This window comes from Lonchura striata, chromosome 8, assembly GCF_050655825.1.
Source record: "Lonchura striata isolate lonStrDom1 chromosome 8, ASM5065582v1, whole genome shotgun sequence".
NCBI classification, from domain to species: Eukaryota; Metazoa; Chordata; class Aves; order Passeriformes; family Estrildidae; genus Lonchura; species Lonchura striata.
Window position 1 is genome coordinate 16,708,390 of NC_140710.1, and position 27,043 is coordinate 16,735,432.

The window sequence follows — 27,043 nt, forward strand, 5'->3', positions numbered from 1 at the left end:
AGAAATCTGGATAATAATAAACAAAAGTTAGATAAACAGGCTCTGCTGTCAGTCTTACACAAGCTGTATTACTCTTGTTTAAGCTAGAACAGACTCCAGCCAGCCATTTATCTCAAAAAAACCCAAAAAAAACAGCTATCCTATCTGCGACTTGCCCTCAGCTTTCCCCCCCTCAAAAATCCTCAACTTTTTTTTTTAAAGATTAGTTTAACATACTTTGACACTCCCATGAATAAAACCAAATATGCACAGTAGAGTTTCATGCTGGAGTAGTAAATCCTCCACATAATAATTTAAATATTATTATATTATTGAAAACCCTCTCAGTTTTGCATCAGTAAAAAGAAAGGTTGTGCCAAAATCCCCTTCTCTTCTCATTATTTGTTCTCATTATTAAAGATCTCATTATTTGTTCTCACTGAGTACCAGAGTCCTGAATCTAGGCACCTCCCACTCCCAGAAACATGTCTCTCCACACACTCCCCTTCCCATTCCAGCCAAAGGCATTTCAGCTCTTGAAGCTGGGTCAGAAGCACTCAGGATGCAATCTCAATCTGAGCACTGTTCTCCCCCCTGTAGGAATTGTTCAGCTTCAGACAGTGGCCACATGCAGAAGCTGGGACAGTCCTAGCTGCCAGAGCTGGGCTGCAGCAAGCGCCTCTCTCATCTCCTCTCATGTGAGGTTCCTCATTCCCTTCCCATGGACTGTAACTTTAATTATCACACCACCTCAACCCCTGGAAAAGCCACATATCACCACATTGATACAGTGGTAAGCATTTCCCACAAGGACTGTTGATATTGCAAGAACAGAGCTGCAAATCCATGCTTTTAATCCTTCCTCATTTATTTGCAGAGCATAGCTAAGATGATGAAGGAGGAGAAGCCATTCTGATAGCAACCATGTGCATCCCAGTGCAGCATTATCCTTCCTCCTCCCTAATAAATAATGCTGGTCAGCATTACCTATTAGAGCAACAGCAGTGACAGGCTCTCGGATTTCTGGACTGGGCAAGCTCCCCAGGACTGGGCTGCTCACTTACTAAGCCTCTCCATTTGCTGACACACTGCTCCCTTCACAGGCTCATTAGCACAGAGAGCTGGAATATTCCCACTGGCTTCAAATATTAGTTCTTTTTTCCATCAGGATATTTTAGCAACTGTTGTACTCTCCAGAAGTTCTCTGGCCTGAAACAAAGTTAGAACCAGCACTGGTAATAGAGGAAGGCCAAGTTCTAACATTATTTAACTGTCCTATAGACACTAATAGCAAGAGCTGCTGCTGACATGCAAAGAGCAGGGAGTGTCTAGCAATGGAGAAAAGTCAAGCTAGCCTTGATGAGTTTTCCACAGAAGTGGATGCAGAATGCACAGGCAGAAATAGCAGGACAAGTTCCTTGCAGAAGGATAGAAGCTTAGGAGCAGGACCTCATGCTTGTAAAATCAGTCACCAGTCTGGGGACAAGAGCTTGCACACACAGTGTCATAGTGGCTTTTCTACCAGCTTCAACACCAGTGCCACTGCCCTGAAGCACCAGCACCCACATGCACAGCTTCAAGTCACTTCACACAAGCCATTATAAGAAATGCTCAACTCTGGAAATGCAGAGTTCTTCAGATATCCATTACCACAGGGACTGACCTTCATTACTCTAATTATCAGGGGCTCACATAATTTCACTATAAGTATTATAAATGTTTTAAGCACATAAAGGTACATATCTTTTCAAATCACATTTCACTTGAGTTACTTTCTCTGTATGTGAACAAGTACCTAGTAGGCTTTAAATTATTTACTTGAATATTTAATGATTTGATTTTTTAATTAAAATACATTTCTATATTGGTTCTGAAGAACCAAGAAACAAATTACTAAGCTTTAAAAAACTTGCAAAATGTCACAATCGTCTAAAACCTAAAGTCATATTAAATTTGTAAAACATATGGTCACTTAACACCTAAAAATCTCCTTAAACCTATAAAACCATAAAGCCTGTGACAAATTAACTGATGGCTGTATAGTTAAATCTAATTAAAATTTTATTGGAAGTGTTCAAGCCCTTATGGCTCCCCTCAGAAACTCACTTCCTATGCCCCTTGGAAGTAGGTATGCAGGGTATATCTTAATTCCCCACCCATCCTGAGCCAGCCCCAGGAACAACGGGACTTTCTGGCTGCCCCTAAACAAGAAAGCTCCTGAAAGCACACTGTATAGAAATACCTCTGGGTCTACAGAGGTAGAGTACAAGGTTTTTTAACTCAGTCTAATTGAGGGCCCTGAGAACACTGGTATCAAATGGATTTTTGTCACCAGCATCAACCTACAATGCAGTTTAAAAAAATCACCTCTTGCCACTGTCAAACATATACAGCCAGTTCTACGATCTTGGCCCTCTGATGTTAAAAAAGTTCCACTTGTTGAGCTATGGCAATAGTGAGGAAACTCGCCACCTCCAAAAAAACCAGTAATGACACGTGGTAAGGAGCAAGGTCACTAGAACCAAGTGTTTAAACAAACAAGCAGTTAATATCCTAAAGACACTGGAACTGTGCAACTCAACTTTTCTGAATTTATTGTATTGACATCCACAACTGTGCATTGACTTAGGCTGCAGTCTGCAAAAATAAGAAATAATGTTTTCTTGGAATTTATGTATCCATTTTATCTTTTTAGAGGATCAAGTGGGAGCAGATATACCATCTGTAAGACACTTTCCAGTTCAAAAGCCTAATCTCTGAAAATAATTTATAAATTCTTATCTTCATGAATTTTGAGGAGACACATCATTAATCACTTAACAGATTCCATGGGCTTAGTACAGAGACCTGAACTGCCACAACAAATTTTAATTTTAATTTATACATTTATTTTTCAGTTTTGATTTGTAATCTACAGAAGATAAATCAGCCTGTGATAGCTGCCTGGTAGCAGCAGGTTAGTGTCAGGGAGCAGCAGGAGTTGGCTGCTCCACCAGGCTGAGTAAGCACAAAGCCAGTGTTGACAGTGGCCTCACCAGCAAGGTACCCATCCCAAAGTCCCCAGGCATGGTGAGAAGAGCAGGTCTGCTAACAGTAACCAGGGCCAGCTGATAGCCCAGTGATTGTCAGAGAAGCTGGTGGTGACCAAGTAGGTCCCAGCTAAAGCCAGGAAGCCATCTCAGGATCAGGCCTAGCAAGGATATGGCCAGGAAAGGCTACAAGTACCACACAGCTCAGGCAAGGGCACAGACCTGAGCCAAAAGAGGGAGATCCTGATGATGTTCCTCACAGCCCTTTCTCACATTTCTCTCTTCCCAGTTCCATCCAAAACCACAAAGCTGCACTGTGTCAGAGCTGGCCTAGAATGGAGAAATTAAACTGTTGGCACTCCCAGATGTCTACAACAACACGGCTTCAGCTCATCCCAAATAATGTGACAGGACATGGAGGGGATGGCATTTCAACTAATAGAGGAGAGATTTAGTTTAGATGTTAGGAAGAAATTCTTTACTGGAAGGGTGGTGAGGCACTGGAACAAGTTGGCCAGTGAAATTGTGTTGGGCCAGTGTTAAAAGCTAGAGCCTAGTGTTAAAAGCTAGATAGAACAGGGCTTTGAGCAATCTGCTCTGTTAGGAGTTGGTCTAGCCCATGGCATGGGGATTGGACAGATGATCTTTAAGCTCCCTTCCAACCCCAGCCATTTCATGAGTCTGTGATCCCAAAGCCTGGGTCCCTTCACAGTATTGCACAGTAACTGCAGCATTCATACATCTCTCTGTGTCTTTGTCTGTCCTCCATGCCCTATGCCTTCTGCATTTCAAGGAGAAAATGCCAATGATGTCACCAAATACCTACTCTACAGCATAAACAACTCACCTACAAGTATGAGCAGCCAACCCACTTCTAAAGCATGGATTTGAGCAGGCAAGACTCAGAAACACACCCATCAGGATATGACAGTGGGCTAAAGTCACTGCCTCACAGGGCACATCGAGCATCCCCCTACCACAGCACAGCTCCGTGGCTGAGGCACTCAGATCTCTGGGGCAGACCTCCAGAGTTCTCAGAAAAGTGGGGAAATTCACTAATAGCATGCTTCTATCCCAGAGCAGAAATTTCTGAAGGTAAGACTGCCTGTCCCATGCTTGCTCACAGAACACCCTGAAGCATGACCATGTCCCAAGAGCATGTAATCAGCCTTTCTGCCTGCCTGCAGAGCAAAGCCATCAAGCAAGCAAAGGCAGTGCTACAGCACCTGTCTGCACAGTGTGTAGAGAATACAGCTCCTTCTGTTCCAGCAGGTGCTTGTATGTGCAGTGCCATGTTACTGTGAACACCCGTGGTCAAAGGTTTGCCTCTCAAATGCTGTTCCAGCAACATATACAAACTACAACCATGTACAACTAGTCCTGCAGTTCTAAGGGGAGAAAAACTCCTGGCAGCAAGCATATCACTCCTTTGCATCATCTCACAGGGGGATAACCAGTTTACTGGGGCAGGGACTCCTAGGAATGCTCCAGTAATTTTGTTTCTGGCAGCGTAGAGGTTGCCACAAATTACTACCACTCTCTGCAATATGGTGGTTCCTTTCCCCTGGCTTCGTAGCATAATAACTTGGAATCAGAGTCTCAGCTTGAAAATTTTTTCCTTAAAGTTTAATAACTGACTGCCTGGCTTTATTTTTTTCAATCACAGTGAATTCAGTCTGAATTCTCTCTTTACAAATGTCTAAGTGTGCAAATGTCACACTGGTCATACATTCAATGTCTGAATAGTGACATCATGCTTTCTAATATTCTGAACAAGCAATCCAATATTAACGGTTAAGGCCAAAGTCACAGAACCACTGATTCCAATTACATTGAAACGAGCAGATAAACTTTCTTTCACCAGGTCTGAGCTGACATCTACTGGCAGAAAACTGCAACACTGCAACAGGAAACTTAGAGAAGTATTTTCTTAAGGATCTCCAATTGGTACCTGGTGAATGATTTGGGATGTGAAAGGATAAGAGCTCATGAAATTACAAATTTATGCAACTCTGCTGCAAGGGTATAATCTCTCACAGAGAAATCAGGCACATTGCTTGGGGATGTAACTACTCAATCATTACCTCAAGTTTTGCATTTCAAGCATAACTTTGAGCCAATTTTATTCATGGAAATGACTGCTGAAATTCATTTTAGTCAGATCTGCTTTGGGTTAGCTTAGATCATGAAGGGTATGAACACATAATAGCTTGCAACTATGTTAAAGCTGTTCAAAAAGTCCTCAGTTTCAGCTGAGGCACAGTAATTAATAACATGTACGTTGCCCTAGCCAGCTGTAATACAGAGCCACCTCAGCTTGCACAAAGCCACCACTGAAGAGGATTTAAAAATTCAAATTATGCTCAGAAAAAGGTTGTTTTCTCAGAGACTCAAACAACTCTAAGAACATTTCTTCAACAAATTAAAATCAGTGAGCAGACAAGGCTGTGGATGTATCTTTTCCACTCTCAGGTTCTCATACAGCACAAGAAGAGCTTGACAGCATGGGGAGAACCCAAACTTTGATACACGTGGAAGAGCCACTCACATTCTTTGGATGCAATCATATGACAGCAGCAAGATCCCTAATTTATGGCTAAACACATAGGATTTTATCATATACTGTTGCTTTAGGAAAACACTAGAGAACTTCCTAGAAAAAAAGAACAGCTTATTTCCTGAAATATATATAAAAGGCATCACATGAAGGAAAAGAAAAATCTGAAAATCAGACTTAGTAAACGGTTTTGTTTCTGTTCTTTGCACCATAGTTAGCTCTAATAACCACAAATTTAATGCTGATATTGAGTATCAACATCCTGGGGAGTACAAAAATATACTGAACAAGCCAGTCATTTTCCCTTGGCAAGCTATTTAAATCTTTGGTTGTGAAAAGCATGCTGAGAATTTCATCCTGCTAATTTTATACACACAATAAAAAGAGTTCCCTTTTCCACATCAGAGGAGTTTGAAATTTTTTTCCCATTCTCTCTGTAAGATGGCCAAAGGTCATGGGATGGGACAAAGAACTGACATATACTTGAACTTTTCAGAATAATGCATTAAAGTCCTATACAGAGAAGCTTAGTAACTGAGGGCTTAATTCCTGCTCAGTTTACAGAGGAATGGAAGTTTTCACAGGATACCTCCCTTTTAAAGCAGAGCAGCCCTCACATCCACATCCAGTTATGACCTCTGAAAGCACAGAAACAAACTGGCCATCAAAAATGAAGGCCTGACCACAGTGAAATTATTTTGAGGAAGTAATTAATAAGGAACTATGGGAAAAGAAAAAACTTAGAAGGTCCAAGGAGTAAGTAGATCCCTCTTACCAATCCAATGAACAATGAGGCCAGGCAGGAGCAGAGCAGGTGGAGGGACATGTTTGTTTTGGGCAAGAAGCTGGAGTGCCAGAAGGGAGAGCAAGGAAGAGGAGGCTGCTTTTTCATAGGCTGCTGAAAGCCAGGAGAGCCACAGCAAGGGTGCAGGGAGCATCTCACCAGCTGAATGTCAGAAATCATTGACTCAATTGTAATGAAAGAGTTTATTATTTCTCAGAGAGAAAAATAGATAGCTGCTAGCTGCATTGGGTGATGATGCAACATTTCCCCAGTCAGGCATCATTCTGCAATAGCCCTTTGCTTGGACACTAAGTGAAGGCTAAGAGAATGAATTGTGAGATTTCTCTGGGTGTGAGAACAATCTAATGGGTGAGAAAGGAAGAAGGAATAGTGCAACTTTCTGGGATGGATGAATTTTTTTCACTGTCATTTCCTGCACATGCCTGTACAACATTCATGGGTACTCTGCCATATAGTCACAGATGAACAAAGTTACAAATATCTAGGAAAGTGATACAGTGAGTTAAACAGTGTGAGGAAATTACATTTTGCTATCATTTACCCTGATGAAAACCTAAGGCAACTCTGAAGTTAGTAGGGTTATTCCAAATTTAGGGAGCTATCCAGAGCCATATTTGGCCTAGGCATAAAGCAGTATCAATTAATGTCAATTTCTACATCTTACTGTGATGAAAAGCTGACTCTTGTACAATCACATTTTATTTGTGGGGAGTTTCAGTTCCTGTTCCTCTGTTTCCAGTGGTTTTTAAGTATGTGTTGCTTGTAGAGTTAGAGGTCATGTCATACAGCATTCACTAGGTGAAGCAGTGCTTTAAATGTTCTCACTAATTTTAATATGCTGAAAGTGAACGCTTTTGGGAAATACAACTCAACTCTTATAAATTTAAAAAAAAATCAGTCTTCAATCACAAGGTTTCCATTTTATTTATGTTTCATGTGTTTGTGAGCATGATGCAGCAGTCTCAAAGCAACAGTTTCAAAATAGCCAGGACATCTTGGTGAAAAAAATAAGGGAAACAAAAAAAGAATGCGGATTAATTACTTTCATGATAAGAATCCAAGCAGGTTTTGATCCCAAAAGATGAAGTTGGGGCATAAATGTGAATGGTACAACAAATTAAATAGAAATCTGATTTTGCAGACCTGCCTTGTACTAAAGCATGCTGGAGATTAAGCTTTTTAGGTGTACTGAGAGAAACAAATGCTTTGTCAATAACCAAAATTCAAAATAAGCAGGCTAAATTCCAAGTATTTGTGGCTTCAATGACAACAAATTAAATTTATTATGAAACAACCTGGTCCTCATTTTTATGCTTCTGTGCATTTACTAAATAGATTTGGGTTTTAATTTAACTAATGAATCTGTGGGGTGAAGAAAAATAGGAATACTTACCACTCCTAACTAGACATACTATTTATGCAATCCTCTTATACCGTCAGAGGATTGCATAGTGTGACCAGTGTGACCCAGGATAATTGATAAAACATAAGCATTCCCATCATGTTAAATTTAAGACTTAGAAGTTAAGAAAACCAAACCAAGATTTACCTAAGTATATCCACTCCCCTTCCTGCATCCCTCTACTCCATCTTACTGGCTACTGAGAGAGCAGGTCTGGCACCAATAATCTTCTGGTGTGCTTTAGCCCTTAGCAGCCATTCCCATTTTCTGCTGATAGCTTCCCAATGAGAACCATTGATAGGGCAGGTTTCCTTAGGGTTGCAGGTGTTTGATGGAGTTATTATTACAGAACAAGATGGGGGTGTGAGTAGGTTATAAAGACTACTCTGTCTGCCCTCTAAAGCTCTCTTCTTCCTTCATCTTTTGGGAGGAGAGAAAGTGAGTTGTGGCTTTCCCTAAAATTAAGGTAAAAAATATGACTGATCTGCTTTGAGAGTGAAAATTTAGTTTTGAGTTGCCCAAGAGTGGTTGCTGTTGGTTAATAGCTGTAAGTCAGTGTTTTCTCAACACTGAATATTTAATGGTTGTCTTTAAAACTAAGGTTTGTTTGATGTATCCCAAGAGAGATCCTAAACATACAGAAATGCTGTTTTATGGGTGTCTTTATGGAAATAGTTGTCCTTTTGAAAGAAAAGACAATGCTACTTGCACTAAAGGCTATGCTCTGTTCTGTGTAGCACTAGTATAATTACCTAAGGGAAGTTCCAGTGTTATTTATGAATGTTCAGTGTGATTATTGGCAGAGTTTGTTAAAAAGGTTTTGAAGAATGAAATGTTGTTAGTGTGTAGAACCTGGTACACTATTTGCCTTTGTTCTGTATGGATATGTTAATATTTCTCCAAGCTGCTATTCTTGTATAGCAGTATATGATGTACACAGATCTTATGCTAGTAGCTGTAATAATGAGCTAAAACAAGAGGAAATATATGTCTTTTCAGCAGGGTCTTTAATTCATGCTTTTAGGGAGTACGCACTGATAGCAACGAATCTCTTACCAAAAAAAATTTGATTCTCACAAGATGGGGTATTTTGCCAAAAGCCTTGACTTCTCTAGCAATGTAATTCATTGTAAGCTATTTGCTTTTTACTCTTAAACTAAAAACACATTTCTATCAGCTAGAAACGTCAAACTGGGTCTTAAGGAAACACTCACGTCTTCTCTTTTTAAGACTACTTGGCCTTTGGGACCTGACTCAGCAGCTCAAGGACATATGGGGCTGGGAAGGGTGGTTTGAAAAATATCAAAAAACTTACGTGGTTGGAATCTGATCACACTTTTGCTTCAGTATGCAAACATAAGTTTTAAGACAGGGAAGAGTCTTCTGTGACTGGGGAGATGGAGAGGGAGGTAATAAAGGAGGGACTGAAAACACAGACTTATGCCTGTCTTTAGAAGGTGCAGGCTTAGCTCTCTTGTAAGCATGAAAGTTAGTTTTCACAGCATTAATTAAGGTTTTAAAAGCTAAGCATCTAAGCCTAAGACACTTATGTACACAAAATTTCAGTCTCTTTGTTTCCTTGGCACTCTTGGATGCTAAGTTTGAGCTTTTATTCTAGACCTTACAGTACTAATTTACAGAAGGTGCAAGAGATTATACATTATATTATGTTCTTAATAAAGTGTTAATTATTGTTATTCATCTGCTTGTTGCTATAAGACTTTTCGCTAAGTTTAAACTGTATTCCTTTGCTCCTGTCTTCTATTTCTAACCTCACGGCTTTGGATGAAGAAGGTGAACAGCTTGCACTTGATATAATCTAGTGTGGGTTATTTGGCAGAAAAAAAGCAGGAAAAAATAATAGTGTATCCTAATAGTTAAAAATAGTGTATGATGGGCTTGGTTGAGTTGTGAGGTACCTAAAATTACCTCAGAACTTTTCTTGTCATGCTGGTCAGTTATAGGAGAGGCAGATCCTATATGTGTCTGGAGCTTTCCCTTCTAAGATAGATATTTTGGTGAAAGGATTAGCATTTAGCTAGTGATATGTGGTGGTGCAAATAGTATTCACTCTTATTAGCCAAGGTGTAGGCTTCAGGAGCTCAGAAGAGGTATGCTTTGAATGCTGAAATAAACAAATGAAAATACAAAAGTGTGATCAGCAATATCTGCTGGGATGCTACAGTTGTTGTAAGAGTGGGCCATATTTGCTGTTCTAGCAGTGTGCTGATTGCAATAGCTATCTACCTTTTTATGACCTTTTTCACTCCTCATGCAATAGTGCCTTCTGTTAGGAAAACCAAGCTATTAGATGTTTTTAGGAGAAAGCTAGTATGCATCCCTAGACTCTAGGTATGTCTAAATATGCTCTTTAAAACCAATGTCTTGCTTAGAACACAGAGGTATGCCTGTAGTTACAGTGTGGACGTTCTACAAACAGAAGTGAACATGTAAGCAGCATTAAATCTAGATATCTTCACTGAATGTTTCTGTTTTGTTCCCTTCAGGTTAAATGTGTAATAATCTTTGAACAAGTGGATATACAAACTCTCTAAAGATGTCTGTTCAAAACCAGAACTGTTCCATTATTATGAACCCTCCTCCACCAGAATACATAAATAACAAAAGCAGTGGATGTCAAACAAACCAACTTCAGTACTTACAGAGGGTGGTTATGAGAGCCATGTGGAGACACAACTTTTCCTGGCCATTTCACCAACCTGTAGATGCAGCAGCACTGAATCTGCCTGTAAGAACCGTTTTGGAACTGGTCTATTAATATGTAAACTATGTAAATTAATGCTGAAAGGCTTTTTTTCTAATGCAACAGATTATGGAAGACTATTTTTGCTATTGAACTGCTGTCATTAATCCAAGTCTACAAGAAAAGTGTTTTCTTTCTAGAGAAATGCTACATTTTTGCTTATTTTTCTGATCTGAAACTAGTAAAATCAGTATTTCTAAAGCATAGTAATAATGCTTAAACAGGTCTCTTAGAGTTTCTGTATATTGGTGTTCAGGCTTTTCTTCTGGTTTAGACATATTTATTAACACTGCATATGATAAGTATTTCTTTCACCTTTGAGTATTTTTTTAATATTAGGCAGCCTTAATGTCAAATACTTTGATAGAAAATCAGATCTGTTTGACCCTGAGGTAAGCAGGCAAATGTGGAACCATTTTGTTGCGGAGAACTCATTACATCTTTAGTATTTGTCAATTTCAAATAATTTTGTTCTGAAGTTTCTAGAGGAAATAAACGTCCCTGCAGAAATAGGGAAATAAAAAAGCATCATACCATAGTGGAAGAACATCCTTCCATGAAATAGAAGATACAATGCTTAAATTAGCTTTCTGTTATGCTGTGTGCATGTTATTTATGCTACAGCTTAATTGTAACAAAGTAGAAGACTCTAATGTCTTGGAGTGAGATGCAGTTTTCATCCAGGTATTTTTAGACTCTAGTTTTGGATGTTTTTCAGTCAAATGAAAACATAGGTGATTGGCACAATGGTATTTCAGATTTCCTGGACTATACTGCTCTTGGTAGATAAGTAGAAAGGTGTTAAATAAAACTGTTACATGTTCCCTTGGATTATTTTTTTTTCCCCCCTCCAACAGCTTAAGCATCAATACTTATTTCTCACAAATTTTCAAGACTAATTCTCCTAACTCATTGGTTCTGTTTAGAGTAGAAAGAAGTATTTATCTGTGGCCATTTCTTGTGATGAACTAATTTGGTCAGTTTGTACAAAAGCACAGTCAAAGTACCATCTCTCTGTGTCTTTTCTTACCCTTTTTCCTTCTTGGAAGTAGCTGTTAGTTAAGGTGAAGGGTCACTCCATCAGACTTGTGGCAACATTTGCAGCTGGCTTCAGGCCAGTTCTGCCTCTCTGGATTGCTAAAACAGCCTTTTGACTTGTCAGAGTATGTATTAGTTCAGCCATTGCACAGTAACAAACAAATATCTGGCTCCATGGCAAGGACAATAAAAGTATTTGCCCCCTTTGCATTCCTCCTCCAAATGTTAGAAGATACAGAATGGACAATGCTTCTTGCTTTGATAAATTAAATAGCCTGCACTCTGATGTATTTAGCCTTTCTATTTCACTGAAACAGATTGTTAGGATAGCTTTAGAACACTCCAGATGTAGTAGTTACTTTATACAATTACCATGTTTATGTTACAATGTATATGTGAACTTAGTGGGGATATTTCCATTCCAATTTCTTAAATGCACCGTCAGGGAAACAGTCTCATGGTCTAACAAGGTTTCACTATGCTACTGAAATAATCATGACAGTTCCCATTCCAGCTGCCTTTCAGTCATATTGCCACTTCTTCACTAGGCCAACCCTAAGGGGAAAACCAATATAGCCAGGGATAAAGTATTTGAACAGCAATTGTGAAAACTTGGTAGCTTCTTTTTGTTAGTGACTGAGACTTGGTTGAAGTTTGGCTTCTTTTTCCTCTGCTGCTTTGTGTAAATGGCTTTGAGACAACAAATGAGAAGTGCTTATACTTTTAATAAGTACTACTACCAATAAAGTTCTGGAGCCTATTGAAATAAATATTCTTTGGGACTTTGAATGATATGTGATATGAAAGAACAAGGACAAAATATAAGGTGAAGATTTCCTGAACACCTACATTTTTAGTACCTATGACTATAGGGGAAGGTTTTCCTTTAAATAAAATACTGCTTCTAATATAATGCAATTCTTTCTTGCAATTTAGCTTTCATAACTAAATGTGTAAAAATCATGTCCTAATATTAAGGTGTGTTTGGTGACTTATTCTTTCAATATCACAGGATTATTACACTATCATAAAAAAACCTATGGACTTAGGCACCATAAAAAAGCGACTGGAACACAATTACTACACAAAAGCTGCAGAATGTATTGAAGACTTTAAAACTATGTTCTGGAACTGCTACATGTACAACAAGGTATGTGGAACACCAACTCTTACCAGTAACTGGTTCTATTGAATGATACAAGCAAGTCTAAAACAAGCACATTGTTACTAGAACACACAATAAGTTAGTTGACATTTCCATTATTTTTCTTTTAAACTAAGTTATCTGAAGTGTTGGGAAGGTTTTTTGGCTAGGATTGACTGAAGACACGTAAGTGAAGTCTTGCTTGCTGTTCTAACAACTGAGTGCATAGTTTTTTTCTGCACACGTCCAAAATCTCTGGGGTTTAGCTGCAGAGCTTGTGAACAGCAAGCACTATGTCATTGCTGTACAAGTCCAAGGCTAGCAACCCTGAGCCATGCTCTGTTCCTTCAACAAGTTCAACCTAATGAAGTGTGATCATCTCCCTTTGCTTGGATATTTGTTGGCTGTGTCTTAGTATCTTTGAGTATCTTCCACAGCTTCTTCAGAACACAGGGGTAACAAGGGAGTTGCAGATCTGCCCCCTTTGGCTTTTGCTGTAGCAGTATGCAGAGGTAAAGGAGAATTTTTCAATGGGACAGTGAGAGAAAGAGTATTTCAATGGTGAAGTAATTTGCTTTAAAGTGAGGGGCAAGGTTGGCAATGATTTCTAGACCTCTCTGGCACTGGTGGCTTTTTTTTTAATCTGTTGAGGCAGGACTCTCTAGCCTGGTTGTTTAATGAGATAGCTCCCATTACTGCAGCCTCTCCTTCACTGAATGGTATTGACCATATTTTGCAGCCAGGTGATGACATTGTGTTTATGGCTGAAGAACTAGAAAAAGTGTTTATGCAGAAAATAGCCCGTATGCCGCCAGAAGAAAGACCAGTGAGTCTCAATAAAGGCAAGAGAAAAGGAAAGAAGACAGAAGGTAAGGCCTGTATTATATGCTGAGTTTATAATATATTAAGCAAGCAAAACTGGAAACAGGAAATCTTCTTTGTCATAACTCGACCCTGGAACATATTGGATGTTCTCTACTCTTTCCAAACTAATCAGATAAATAACAATAGTGCTCTAAAGCTTTAGAAAATTTTCTTTAAAAACTTAAACAGTTCCTTTTTTAACAAAAGGAACTGACTTCCAATTCAGAGACCGTCATGCTGCTCAGCATTGTGTTATACAAATGAATAGGTGTGAACATCTGTGGGAAGTAAACAGAGTAACAGCTGAAAAAGACATGAATAATGTAATCAGCCAAACCAAAGCCAGAAAAACATTAGTCTAAACTGTTTTCATATCTCAGTACTGGAGATCTGTAATATTGCTGAGCAATATATGCAGGTATTGACTGTGCTTAGGAAACATGGTGCAGTCTGCGCTCTTTGCTGCTTGGTCTTTATGTGTTTGTAGAAAACAACTTGATACTTTCCTTGGCAAGAACATTTTTACAGAGTGTAATATATATTACACTCTGTAATATATCATAATATATATACAATATATACAGAGTGTAGAATAATGCCTCTCTAATCTTTGGTCTGAAGTTAATCCATACTTTCTTGAGGCCAAATAAGGTGTAACTTGGCATGATATTCTAGCTGAAGCACTAATGATGTGAGTAGAGGAGGATATCAATGTTGCTGTAAGTAACAAATGCTCTTGTTTGCATTTATTTATGGCATTCCTCTATAGATATTGACAGCTGGTCAATTTGACCATGAAAGAAATTAACTGCAACATTTAAGACTTAACTTCTAAAATTTCCTGTATTAAAATAACCAGAAACATGGCAGCCCAGCTGTGGGATTTCAAATGAACAAAGCACAAATGAGAAGCAAGCTGAAAGCAGTGAGCAGCCTCCAGCAATGACTCAAGAGCAACAGCAGGCTACACTGGATCCTTTGTCTGCAGCTCAGCTGACTGCTTTAATGCCAGCTGCAGTCTCTATAACAAAAGTAAGTTTCCTCAAATGACTTTCAAAAATAAATATATAGAAATTGCTCCTTCAGGCACTTATGGCAAAACTGTAGAAGCCATGCTTACTGTTCTATGTTTTTGAAACTTTTGTTGTAATAGAAGATAGTAAGACATCTCTATTAAATCTTCCATGTCTTTACTAAATACCTGGGCCAGTATTAATTCTAGAAGCAAAACAGAAATTGAGATGATTGCTTGACACATCTTTTTTATAAATGTGATATTAAAATGTTGTTCTCAAAGAAAAAAAAAATAAGTTTAAGATGATCATTCTTTAAGTGTATTATTATATACACTTCTACAGGCTTCACCTTGAGGATAACTGTTTTTAAACTAAAATAAAGCTCTAAGATCTATTTAATAATTTCACATGGTTTTTATGTAAATCAAATTCTTGCTTCTTAAAAAATTAGCATGTTTGCTTACACACTAGCCTGGGAGCTGTTTGTAGCTCACAATGCAAATTCTTGTTACTTCAATCTGAGTTATATGTGAACATCTGAAAAACTCCTGTATTGATTTAGTTTTGGTTTTGCTCTTCCAATGAGGAATAGGCACTTTTACCAATCTCTCCTATAGTGTATATTTACACTTCACTCAGTCTAAACACTGATGACAAGGCATGCATTATATTGCTTCCAAACCAAATACTACACAAGTTAAACAGATAAACCATGTACATAAGGCCCTCAACCAGGCCTAGAATGAATTGCTGTAGTTTTCCCCTTTCCTGTGGCTGTCAACTTGCAGGTAATTTCATAACCTGCCAGCTTCCTGGAATCTTTACAAATGGTTAAAATCTGGCCACGGCCTGGCCTGCAGTACATCTACTTCTTTCCTCTACATCTAAGATGGAGCTTGGTGTTCTAGTCTGGTAATACCTTGTAGGTTTTTAGTCTAAGCTTTTGCAATTGTTATGTTCTGCTCTGTGTTCAATAGCTGTAAGAGTTCTGACACTTTTTTTTGGGCTACACACAAGAATAATCTAAAACTGAACATGTTCTTACTGTTCTAGACACTTGTATATTTTTTCTTTTCTTAGGCAAAAAGAGGTGTGAAAAGGAAGGCTGATACTACAACTCCAACTACTTCAATAGTCACAGCAAGTGGCAAATCTTCTGAAATGTTTAATGAAAGAAAAGCTGTTAAACCATGTAGAGGTGAAAATGAATGTACGGTAACAAACAAGCTTCTGAAGAGATCCTTTTCAGATTCTCAACAGCCACCTGGAATTATGAAAAAGATTCAGTTGTCAGGAAAACTAAAACATTGTAATGCAATACTTAAAGAACTGTTTTCAAAGAAACATGCAGCATATGCGTGGCCTTTCATAAAACCTGAAGATGTGGCATCTTTCTCCACTGGTGCGAACCAAGCCATTGCCAAATATCCTACAGACCTAGGAACCATTAAAGTAAGTATGTTTCTGGGGAAATTAGGCTATTTATGTAATTACAAGGTTTTAAATGTGTTAGCTGAAAAGGTATCATAAAAGCTGCTTCTCCTATGAAAGACAATAACAGGATGAGAAACTAGATACATTTGTTTCTCAAACTCAGCCAAGGTCACTGAAGAAAGTCTTCCAAGTCTCATTGTGACACATAGTGGCTAATCTACCGAACTGCTGAAAATGCTAATGTAAGTAGTGAGGGAATTATGATTTCCATGAAGCTCTGCCAAGCGTGCCACATGTTAAATGTCTGTGTCTGTACACACAGTGCTGTTGCTAATGCCCTATAAACCAAAATGCAATTCTGTCAACTCCTGCTTTTCTCTCAGTCTCAATGTTCTTGGTGAAGTGCCCTAGGACTTCTACACTGGATGTTTACATGACACATTTCACCTTTTTAGTGGAAAACCATTCTAGATGGAGATATGTGGACAGCTCTCTGTGGATGCTGGGCGTATTTGTATGGGGTAAATGATTTAGCCCAGCTAAGCTCCACTTTTTGGGGAATGTTCAATTTTAACAGCTTACTGAATTATCTTGAAAGCTGGCTTGCACAATACAAAGGTTATTTCCCAGTTTCTTGTCCATTAGTTTGACTCCAGCTATTATGGCATAAGCTTTGTATAAATATCATGCATAGAATCAAAAATAGATGCTGAATTCAGAATAAATAAAACCACACAAACATTTTTGTCTTGACCAAGTGCTGAAAATAGTACTACAAAGTCCTCCCAGCAATTACAATCTGTTTAACAGAGGAAAAAAAAAATCTTACTTTGTTAAAGAGACAATGTTGCTGAACCTGGTATGTTCAAAATATGTTAAAATTCTTGTTCCTCCTTTTTTTCTGCTAGTTCATGGTGATGCTGTCTACTAAGTGTGCCTTAATTTTCTTTTCCTCTAGAAGAAAATGGATAACTTTGAATATAATGATATACAAGAATTTGCTACAGATGTTAGATTAATGTTCATGAGCTGCTACAAACATAATTCTTCAGACCATGAAATAGTTGCTATGGCAAGAAAACTTCAGGTGAGTTATCTTTTAAGTCAGACTTGAAAAAATAGTTCATCTCATGCCCTGATGTAAAATCTACTAATATTACTGAACTACTGTGTTGCTGTGTAGTTCTACAAGTAGTAGCTGCATAACACTTTCAGAAATCTGAAAAACATGCTGTTTCCAAACCTAACTCTTCAGGATGTTTTTGAAATGCACTTTGCTAAAATTCCTGATGAACCTGTTGTGAGTGATCATCTGCCACAGCCTGTGAGAGAAGTGACAGAAGCTTATTCCAGTGAAAGCAGTAATGATAACTCTTCAGAAGAAAAATCATCTGAAGACTCTGAAGAGGAGAGAAAAGTGAACATCAAAAAGCTACAGGAGCAAGTAAGCATTAGTACTTAATGCATGTGACTTAAGATCTCTCTGGTAAGGCCACTTTCAATGGTCTATTCCAAGGCTTAGCAATAAAAATGAGTTTTTAAAAGATTCTAGTAACTTGTATTTTTAATACAAAACTTTATTCCCGTTTGGAAGCACTGCTAAATGTTAAGCGAATAGTGCCTGAACAAATACAAAGTGAGCAATATTTCTACTACTCTTGCCTACCACTTCTTTAGAGGACTCTCAAACTTCTTAAAAAAAGTGTGTTCCTGTGGTACGAGAGCCTCCAGGCACTCCACATGTAGCTCAGTGGCATATTCTTCCAACAGGGTCACTTCTTTCACATGGTCAAAAAGTATTGTTCTTGTCCTCAGCCTCTTTTGAGCCATACAAAAGCAAGTAATTAATTTATTCTTCAGAAAACTCAGTATGAGAGAGAAAATAAGGTATCTCATGCTAACCAGTGAAGCAATCCATGCTTCATATTAGGAGTGGGGGATGAGTGGTGCTTCTGCTTGAACATAACTTTTTAACCTGTTGCTGCTGTATCGATCAACTCTGGGGAAAATTAGCAATTTTTTTCTGTTAGTCAAATAAGGGACAGTTTTCAGTCCTTGTCAGATTGGCATCATCAATTTATGAATGTAGGCAGAAGGACGAACACAAGTGTACAAGCCAACCTCTACAGTAGTGAGGTATTTCAGTGATTTCTAATCTCATCATCTGACCATCTCCTAATCCCTGAGGTTTAAACAAAGTTGTGTTAAACTCTTCTCTGAAATTTAGTATGTCTCAACTAGCCACTTTATATTGCAAAATAAGGTGCATGAGCCCAGTCCCACTTGCCTAATTCAGCAATGCTGTAGAAATATAACCTAATAAGGCATTTATGTGCATCCCAAATTCCTGAAATTAGAGAGGCTGCTGGAAACCACTACAGTGATTATCTTATTTTTTTTCTTTTGGCGGATGGTGGGGGGTATGTTTGTGTTTTCTTGACAAAATGCTAAAAGGCACATGCTGTTGGAAATGTATGCATAAAATAAACAGTCTTACATCTTCTAGATGCATAATCTGTGACTAATATATAATAGAGTAAAATGTTTGGGAAAAAATCTCATTTGGAAAGCAGACATCCTATTAATACCCGCTCAGTTGCCATTAATTTCCTGTGGTATTTAGGACCAGTTTATTGTTACTTCTACATTGCCCAAGGTTATCAACATTGTGATTTTTTTTTTGTTTTTCTTTTTGTTTTTGATAGCTTAAAGTTCTTCATCAGCAGTTGTGGGTTTTGACCAAAGCATGCTTATCTAGACCAGAAAAGAAAAAAGGGAAGACTAAGAACAAGGAAAAAGCTGAAATAAAAAGCTTGATTCAAAAGAAGAAAAATCTGAAATACATTAAGAAATCTAAGAGAAAGCTGTCTTTAAACGTGTAAGTGTGGGGAACTAGTGTGGGTGTCAAATTCTTTTAAACTGCTCTTACTGCAGTATACTTTTTTCCTGCAGTCAATCAAAGAGAACCATGCAGCAGGTCTTGTTGGCACATAAGTCAGAAGATGAAAATGGTGCCAAACCTATGAATTATGATGAAAAGCGACAATTGAGTTTGGACATAAATAAACTCCCTGGAGATAAGCTTGGGAAAGTAGTCCATATAATACAGTCAAGAGAACCTGCACTGAGGAACTCTAACCCTGACGAGATAGAAATAGACTTTGAAACTTTAAATGCTTCAACACTCAGAGAACTGGAGAGATATGTAGCAACCTGTTTGAGGAAGACACAAAGAAAGCAGGGTATGTAGTATAAATGATATTTTAAAAAGCCCATTAGATTTGCTTTCTGGCTTGCTTTAATGTTAACTTCTGTTTCACATGCAGCTAAAAACCCAACAAAGTCAAAAGAAGAACTTGATTTTGAGAGGAAACAAGACTTGGAGAAGAGACTACTGGATGTCAAAGGTCAACTAAACCCAATGAAGGAGAGCTTCAAGAGTAATGTGGCTATTACTTTTACTCATTTGCAATGGAAATAGCTTAAAGTGGAATCCTTCCCTTGGGCTTTAGTCCTGTTAGGTATCTGGAGACCTCCTCCTCAGAATAGGTGGCATCTTAAGCTTCCCACTGCTAATCTCAAGATTCTTTCTGTGCTGAGTGAGCTGGAGTCACAGCAGCAAATTTGGTCAGTTATTTGTCCTGTCTAAAGCAGCTTCCTTATTCCTGCACTTAATACTCTACTACAGGTAAAGATGGTAACAGTTTCAGAAATTAAGGGACACTGAACAATTCCCTTATGCTGATATATGAATACCTGGTGGGATGTAGAGGGTCACACAACTTGTTTGCAATTCATTTTCTGTGGTTTAGAGATTCAAGAACAACCAATTCTAGTAATGCTTGTTACATGGCAGTGTCACTAATGCTGTCATGCTAACAGTATCAGTGACAGGTGTACTGTGTTAATCTTAGAGTGTCCTAAGAGAAAAATTCAGTTTTTCAGGCAATATGCATTTCAAGATCAAAGCCAGAAATTCAGTGCATACTTGAGCTGTACACTTACTGCAGTAAGTGTACATCTCATCAGGGGCTGAGAAAGGATCAATGCAGCTGATGCTGCTATTTTAAGTCAAGCTGTTCCTCACTGAAATAGTGCTGTTATTGCCCTCCACTGGATATCTTTTTAGCGCCTATGTAAAATCAGCTGAAATGACAGAAGCAGCTCTGGAAGACACAGGAACATTTGTATCCAGCATAAGCTCAGTCCAGTCTTCCTGTCTTGTATATATAATGGCTTGAAAATATCCTACAAAGGAAATCTTAAAGAAGCAGCTGAAATCAATTGTCAACTATATGTTATGAGGAGAGGGAAGAATCTGGCTAGGAAATATTTACAACTGGTATCTGGCTTGTTTAAAAGAGCTAAATCTGGACTTGTGTCCAGGGAAACAGGTATCCATGTAACTTCTCATTTTCAGAGCTTCCACAGAGAAAAAAACTTTGAAAAAAGGTTTGACTCCAAAATCATAAGCTGAGTTAAATCAACCCTGCAGATGCAAAACAGTCAGATGGTGGGGAGGTGGCAAAAGATGGCAATTTGGGAGTGCATATGGCTAGGGAAGGAAGATCTGGCTGTAGATAAATAACTCTGCAGGCAAGTCTGGCAGCAGCAATGTGCACACAAACAGGCTCTTGACCACAGGAAAGCTTATGGGGAAAATTGCTTGAATTGTGTCTTAAGTCTACCATTTTATTCTATTTCAGAATTGTAAATTGTGTGACTACAGCTTCTTTTTGGATATATCATTAATTCAACTAGCTTGCTGCTGGTAAATCCCACTCCTTTCCTCTCTAGAGGAAAGTCTTTGTTTTTTTTTTCAAGTCCACTGCTAAATGGACAGTAGACAAGGAATTGAAATAAAATTAACTCTTACATGGGAGAATAGACCTAACAAGGTTGATCATAGTCTTGTATAGAAGAATGCTCCATTGCAGGTTGTTCTGAATTCTTTCTTTTTCTCCTGCAGTTGAAAACAATGCTGAGTCAAGTACTGGGTCAAGCAGACTGAGTGACAGCAGCAGCAGTTCCTCAGATTCTGGCAGCAGCACTAGCAGTGATTCTAGCTCCTCAGATAGCAGTGACTCTGAATCAGGTTAGAAAGCTTATTTTTGTGTTTGTGTAGGCAAAATATCTTCTCTCTTAGCACCTGCTGTTCTACATTCTTACCAAGGATTTTAGTTATCTTTGGTTTGGTTCACTCCATTTTGAAGGCTCCATTCCAAGGCTATGAAATGAAATGAATGTCTTAATACTGTGATCCCATGTAACACAAAACAACTAACCCCCCCACTACATCCATCCAACTTACCAGTGAAAATCCATAGGGACCAAAATAAGTTAGCAAAAGGTCTTTGTATCTAACCTGGACACTTGACTATAGGGCTATAGCTTACTCTTGTACCTTTGATCCCTTCTCGAAAGTGTGATTCACTTTATTTTCATCTTCTAGTCTGCAGCAAGGAGGATGATCTGAGCCACAAAAGTACCTACAGCATTAACTGTAAAGGCAAAATCCACCCTGGTGCTTTAAATGTTTCAAGTTTGTTTAAAGGATATTACAGGATCAGAACACTGAATTATGTTTCTATGTACACAGAACTCTTTAGATCTGTTCTGTAAACTGAAGTCAAAGTATTCAAGATAAGAACATTACTTTCACTGTGAGGTTGATTCTAGGTACAACTACAACTCACACCTTCTATATGTGAATAATGAAACATACATGAACGACTGATTTGATTTTTTTCCATCCCCCTTTTTCTGTCCACCTCGCTGTATTTGCAGTTACAGAAACCTGTTCAAAACAGACTGGAGCCAGGCAGAACTGTCCAGCTTCTATGGAAAAGTCTACGGTAAATCTGGCTGGAATGGATATAATAATTTTGCTCTAAACAAATAACAAAGTTATTTTTTAACATACAATGGTAATAGAAATTATGCAACTTCATCAGGAAATAATGAATATGTCTTGAATGCTATTTGTTCTGTAAGACATTGATATGAAGATGTCCCCTGAGCTGTTTGTTAAAAATACCTTAGGCATTTGTATAGGAACAGATATACTGGGAGGCTTATATCTTTTAATCATTGCAGTGATTACATGTTTGATGAAGAAGGTCAGAATGCTCCACATATCCCACCCATCCCCAAAAAGGGGCAAATAGTCTCCAAATTGGTCTCCAAGTATAGAATTGACCCAACGAACAGTGTAATGTTTTTTCAATCTATTATTACCTTCACTTATATGCCTGAAAAATAAATAAATTTTTAACAATATGCCATTTATTTTCAGGATACTTTAATGTTGCTTATTGTTATGATATTATTAGAACCAACAGCAGTTTTATCTAGAAATAATTCTTAATGCCTCTTAGACTGAATTGCTCTATTCCTGTATTATAAAGTGGGTGTTATTTCTTGTCAAGGTTAGCTGCCTTTAAGAATTTCCCTTGAAGCTACCAGAGACAGAGACCTTGAATTTCAAAGTAAAATCACAGCCAAACCTTCATTCTTCTGCAATAGACTGACTTTCTTTTAAAGTACAGGAAACTAGGCTGCAAATTTATTATTCAGCTGCTCCTTCTGCATCTTCATAAGCAAAAATTCAGGGAAGGAATTATGCAACACCCTTTTTTTACTTAAGAGCTTCAGCCTCTGCAGTGACAGAATGACAGCAATAAACTTGAGAAAACAGGGTCCAGGAAATGAGCTTCAGCTTGGTCAGTTGTAACAGCCCCTTAACGACCTTCTGAGTAGCAACAAACATCATACTTGAAATCCTTGGATTGCATTTTGTTCTCAGGCGTTTTCTATACCTGTCAGACCAAGGCAGTGAGTGCACTTTACCTCATGGCTTTTTGTCATCTAAATGCTTAGAAAATGATGGATTGGTATCACAATACAAGGGGTACTGAATCTGATCAACAGTGGAAATGGGTAGTGGTGGGAAAAGAGGATCAAATAGCTATTAAGAAAATTGCTATTTGATTAAAAAATGCAGTCTGTATGAACTGTAGTCTCTTTATAGAGAATACCCCTTTGTTTACAGAGGACATCCTGCAATCCTTTTCTGCAAGCACAGCCCTCCTCTCTTACTAGCAGCTTGCAAAATCATGGATCATCTGAACTGCAACAGCAACCTCCCAATGTACTGAAAATGCTTCAGTGTAGATCACTTAATCCATCAGAAGAAAATGCTCAGACTATCTCAGGTAATACTTGCATGCCTATATTTGACTGCTGAGGAAAGAAGGGTTGCCAGGATGCCTGTATTGCCAAACAAGCTTATCTTGCAATTTTGGAGGTTAGCAAGTGGATAACTGAAAACGTTCTTGCAGGGTAAGGGTTACCAAAGAGCATGATGTAAATTAAAACATGGGAGCACTGAGGATTGACTAGGGGTTTCAGTTGCTGGGAAATTTGTGGGGGAACAAAGTAGTATTAAAGCCAGGAGGTGTTCATGCTTCCTTCCAATGAGATGGAAAAGGATACCTCAATGAACTTGGAGTTACAGGAAGTGTTGAACACCTTAAGGCAGGATTAGATGCTTAAACCCATGCCCACTACCAAGTTCATGTCTGAAATGCCTACTTGCTGAATGTAAGGCTTGGTGCTACAGGTCCTCTGAACTGAGTGTTGTTGTCTAGACACATCAGATACATGAAGTTGCTTAGGAACTTGATCCAAAGAGCTATTCATTTCCCTCCCTCATTTAAAAAAGTCTAATAACATTGGACGCTTCTGAGATTCCAGTAGAAGACAGCATGAACCGATAGCTGATTAACTGAGAAATCAATTAAAAACTAATTAAAAATAACTCTTAAATCACGTGGTTAGAATACAGATTTCAATACTGAGTTACTCCACAGATCTAAACAGTGACCTAATTTTGAGATGTAGGACTGCATTTTACATGACAGGAAAAATCATACCCTACTTCTTTATCAGGTAAAATCTCAGCTGTACCTGCTGTGCATGATGCTTCAGACAGGCAAACTCCTCAGAGCACTCCAAAGACAAGTCAGTCTTCTGTCACCCACTCCAGAAATGTTTTTCCAGAGGTGAATATGTGCTTCTCTCCAATGAATTAATTTCAAACAGCATCTGTAAATCATGTTCTTACCCTTTAAATAAGATGTAATATAATACTTCAGGCTTGAAGTTGATGTGATGAAGGCCATTTAAGGTTTACAACAAAAGTTGTCTAAAACCCCAATAATTAAGTGATTCTTATCCTTTAGCAGAGTGTCATTGCCTCTTGGCTGTAACACAAAAGGAAAGTTTGGCAGATCACATTTATAGTGTACTTATAAAGCTTATTTTATTTCTTTTCAGGGATATAGCTTGAACTTAAGTAACCCTTGCACACTTACAGGTTAAAAGTCCACCCTGTAAACCAAAACCTTTACAAAAGAGGCAGATTAAAATATGTGTTTTGATTTTGTAGAAATATCAATTTCACAAACTCAGCAATACTGAGGGTCTGGAGGCTATACTGGTATATAGTGTGCTGCTTTTCATACCTTTTCCTAAAGCTGTGGAAACTGGGGCGTTTGGGGCCTAGATGAGGTTGTAAAATATTTAATGACTGTTGAGTTCTGTCTTAATATATTCTTGGTCCTCCTGGTTAGAAGGGCCTCTGTGAGGTAAAGGAAGTTCTGGCTGTTACTGCAGCAGGATCACTTCCATCCTATGATGATTAATAATTCTTCTGAATGTGGTTGAAAATTTAGTTGCTTTTATGAGGCTGTAATAGCTTTCTTTTTGGCAGTGGATAGAAACTGCCTCTTGAATCTATGAGCACAAGAATGTGTCTTGCAAGTAAGCTCACCCTTTCCTATTGGTGTCCACTGTCCAAGGTAGAAGGTAATGCAAATTATGACTCAGGTTTGTTCAGCACTGTCCTTAGTTCAAGGGATTACTACACAGAGTAATCTTGCACACCACTGCACTGAAGATCACAGCCCTTTACCCTGATCCACAAGCTAGAGTGCAGCAACTGCCTTTATGACAACTGTATTTTGCTGTACAATGTTAAGGGTTAAAGATCTTGTATCAGTCTCTCATTCTCTACCCACTCCATCACTTGGGGTTGCTGAGCTGTGCATATTCTAAATCTGAAGTCTTGATTTATGAACTTGCTTTGGTTACCATAATATGAATGAAATCTCTTTCTTCCCTGGTGTTTACGGAAGCTAGAGCTGCAAGAATTTACTGCTCTAAGTTTCTAAGCCTTTAATCCTAATGCTGTATAATAAAGAATCCTTATATGCTAAACACAAGTAATATAAAGAATGTATTTTGAAGTCTAGCTTCTCTTCTAGGTGTCCAACACCATTTTTCAAGTTGACAGTGCTGACTGGAGTAAACAAGCTGAGCAAACAAGACATCTAGACAATTCAAATAAACTTCAAAACAAGACCAGCATGAGAACTGCTGATTTAATATCCATAAGTCAAGAACAAAGTATGTAATGTCATAATAAAAACTGTAGCCATTATCAGGGTTGCAAAGTTAAAAATGCACATGAAACTGATTTAAAGAAATATCATGCTGAACACCTTGTATATTAATAAGTTTGCAGGATAATGGTTGGGTATGCAGTTTTCCCTTGCTCTTCCTTTTTTTTATCTGCTGCTTAAAAAAAAAAAAAAAGTGAAATTAAATGGATGTTTGGTTCTTGTTCTCTGTTAAAATATATAAAGAAAATTACTTTTTCATTTAAGAATTTAGCTTTCTGAATGTACTACTAGTGATAAGTAACCCAGTCTTCCATGAAGTCTAATGATTGATGCTTCAGTCTGTTGAACTTCACTGGCTTTTTGAAATGTCTTCTGCTGAAGCTTCATGGACTTCTTTTCCCAGAGCACTTTGTGTGTGGTTTGAGTTCTTATCTTTGGCTCTTGGTGACAAGGATCTGCCAGCAAATCAGTGTCAAAGAGACTTTCACTATGGAATAAACTTGCAATTATGACAGAACACTGGCCCTCTGAAAGCTGCATTCTATACTTCACACATACTTAAAACTAAAGAATTGCCTGAACATCCATGCTCTGTGTGTCCAGTATTACAAGACGCGATTGTTTTGGGTTCTCCTTTACTCTTTGCCCTCTAGAACACCTTTATAGAGAGGGAAAAAGCTTCTGAAAATTTGATGAAATTAAAAGGCAGAGCGTGTTCACTGATGAATTCCCATTTTTGGCAAAGAATAATGCTAAGTAGTTGCAGTGTGTTAAAGCAATTCTAAAAATGGAGGTTTAATTCTCCATTAATTTCTATTAATTTTAGGGTCTTAACACACCAAGCCATCTACTGCCCCCTTTTGCTTAGACTTGTAGCAGATGAAATTGATCTTTGGCCTCAGCTAAGGGTTTTTACTTGCAAAGTTTTGTAGCTGTGAGGTCATTCTGAAAACCCCTTTAATGACACACTAGCTGAGGGTTTGACACTTTGAATCCAGAACTCTGAATTCAAGCATTCAACAACTTTACATAATTTTTAAAAGTGTCAACATATTGCCTGAAGTTTTTCATTAATCATTTACTCAAATAATGAAACATCTCAAACTACAGTAGAGGATTGTTGCTAAATGAGATAAAATGTTTTATCTCTGGTTTGAAAATAGTGTTTGGAGGTTTTTTTCCCCCTCAAATAATAAAGAAGTAACAGCATGAAGTATTTTTATATCTGCAGGTTTCTGAAAATGTGAGGACTAGCCCTTGATGGCTGATCTATCTGCTATTAAAAAAGTAAATAGGGTTGAGAACTATAGGTGAAATGAGTTTGCATGATCAATGAGGTACTCCTAAAGTTGGAATCAAAAGCAGAGGGCTGAGTAGGAATGGGAGGAAATGAGTAAGTGGTAAATGCTGTGTTCAATCTCCCTGACCAAACCTTTAAAGCATTCTGCTGGGACCTCTTCTAGAATTAACCAGGAGTTAATTTCTCATCTGTAGTTGAGCTAACTATATTTTTTCCTGCCTAAAAAGTGTTGAGAAGTGGTTCAGTT

General features: G+C 38.1%; 2 protein-coding genes across 3 annotated transcripts in view; one reads left to right on the forward strand and one right to left on the reverse strand.

Annotated features, from left to right (window-relative positions):
• Positions 1–27,043, reverse strand: part of TGFBR3 (transforming growth factor beta receptor 3) — a 184,025-nt gene that overhangs the window by 129,940 nt on the left and 27,042 nt on the right. The window lies entirely within an intron of this gene.
• BRDT (bromodomain testis associated) overlaps positions 4,323–27,043 on the forward strand; it is a 28,213-nt gene continuing 5,492 nt past the window's right edge. Inside the window, exons 1-16 of one of the 2 annotated variants that reach the window (XM_085586435.1) lie at positions 4,323–8,238; positions 10,280–10,521; positions 12,587–12,724; positions 13,458–13,587; positions 14,442–14,614; positions 15,679–16,050; positions 16,991–17,119; positions 17,288–17,476; positions 18,738–18,910; positions 18,985–19,274; positions 19,359–19,472; positions 21,002–21,127; positions 21,820–21,887; positions 23,084–23,246; positions 23,983–24,095; positions 25,359–25,500. In XM_085586435.1, the coding sequence (XP_085442561.1) occupies positions 10,330–10,521; positions 12,587–12,724; positions 13,458–13,587; positions 14,442–14,614; positions 15,679–16,050; positions 16,991–17,119; positions 17,288–17,476; positions 18,738–18,910; positions 18,985–19,274; positions 19,359–19,472; positions 21,002–21,127; positions 21,820–21,887; positions 23,084–23,246; positions 23,983–24,095; positions 25,359–25,500 (2,512 nt within the window). In that variant the 5' untranslated portion in view covers positions 4,323–8,238; positions 10,280–10,329. The remainder of the gene's footprint in view (positions 8,239–10,279; positions 10,522–12,586; positions 12,725–13,457; positions 13,588–14,441; positions 14,615–15,678; positions 16,051–16,990; positions 17,120–17,287; positions 17,477–18,737; positions 18,911–18,984; positions 19,275–19,358; positions 19,473–21,001; positions 21,128–21,819; positions 21,888–23,083; positions 23,247–23,982; positions 24,096–25,358; positions 25,501–27,043) is intronic. The other variant, XM_085586436.1, reaches the window with a different exon arrangement.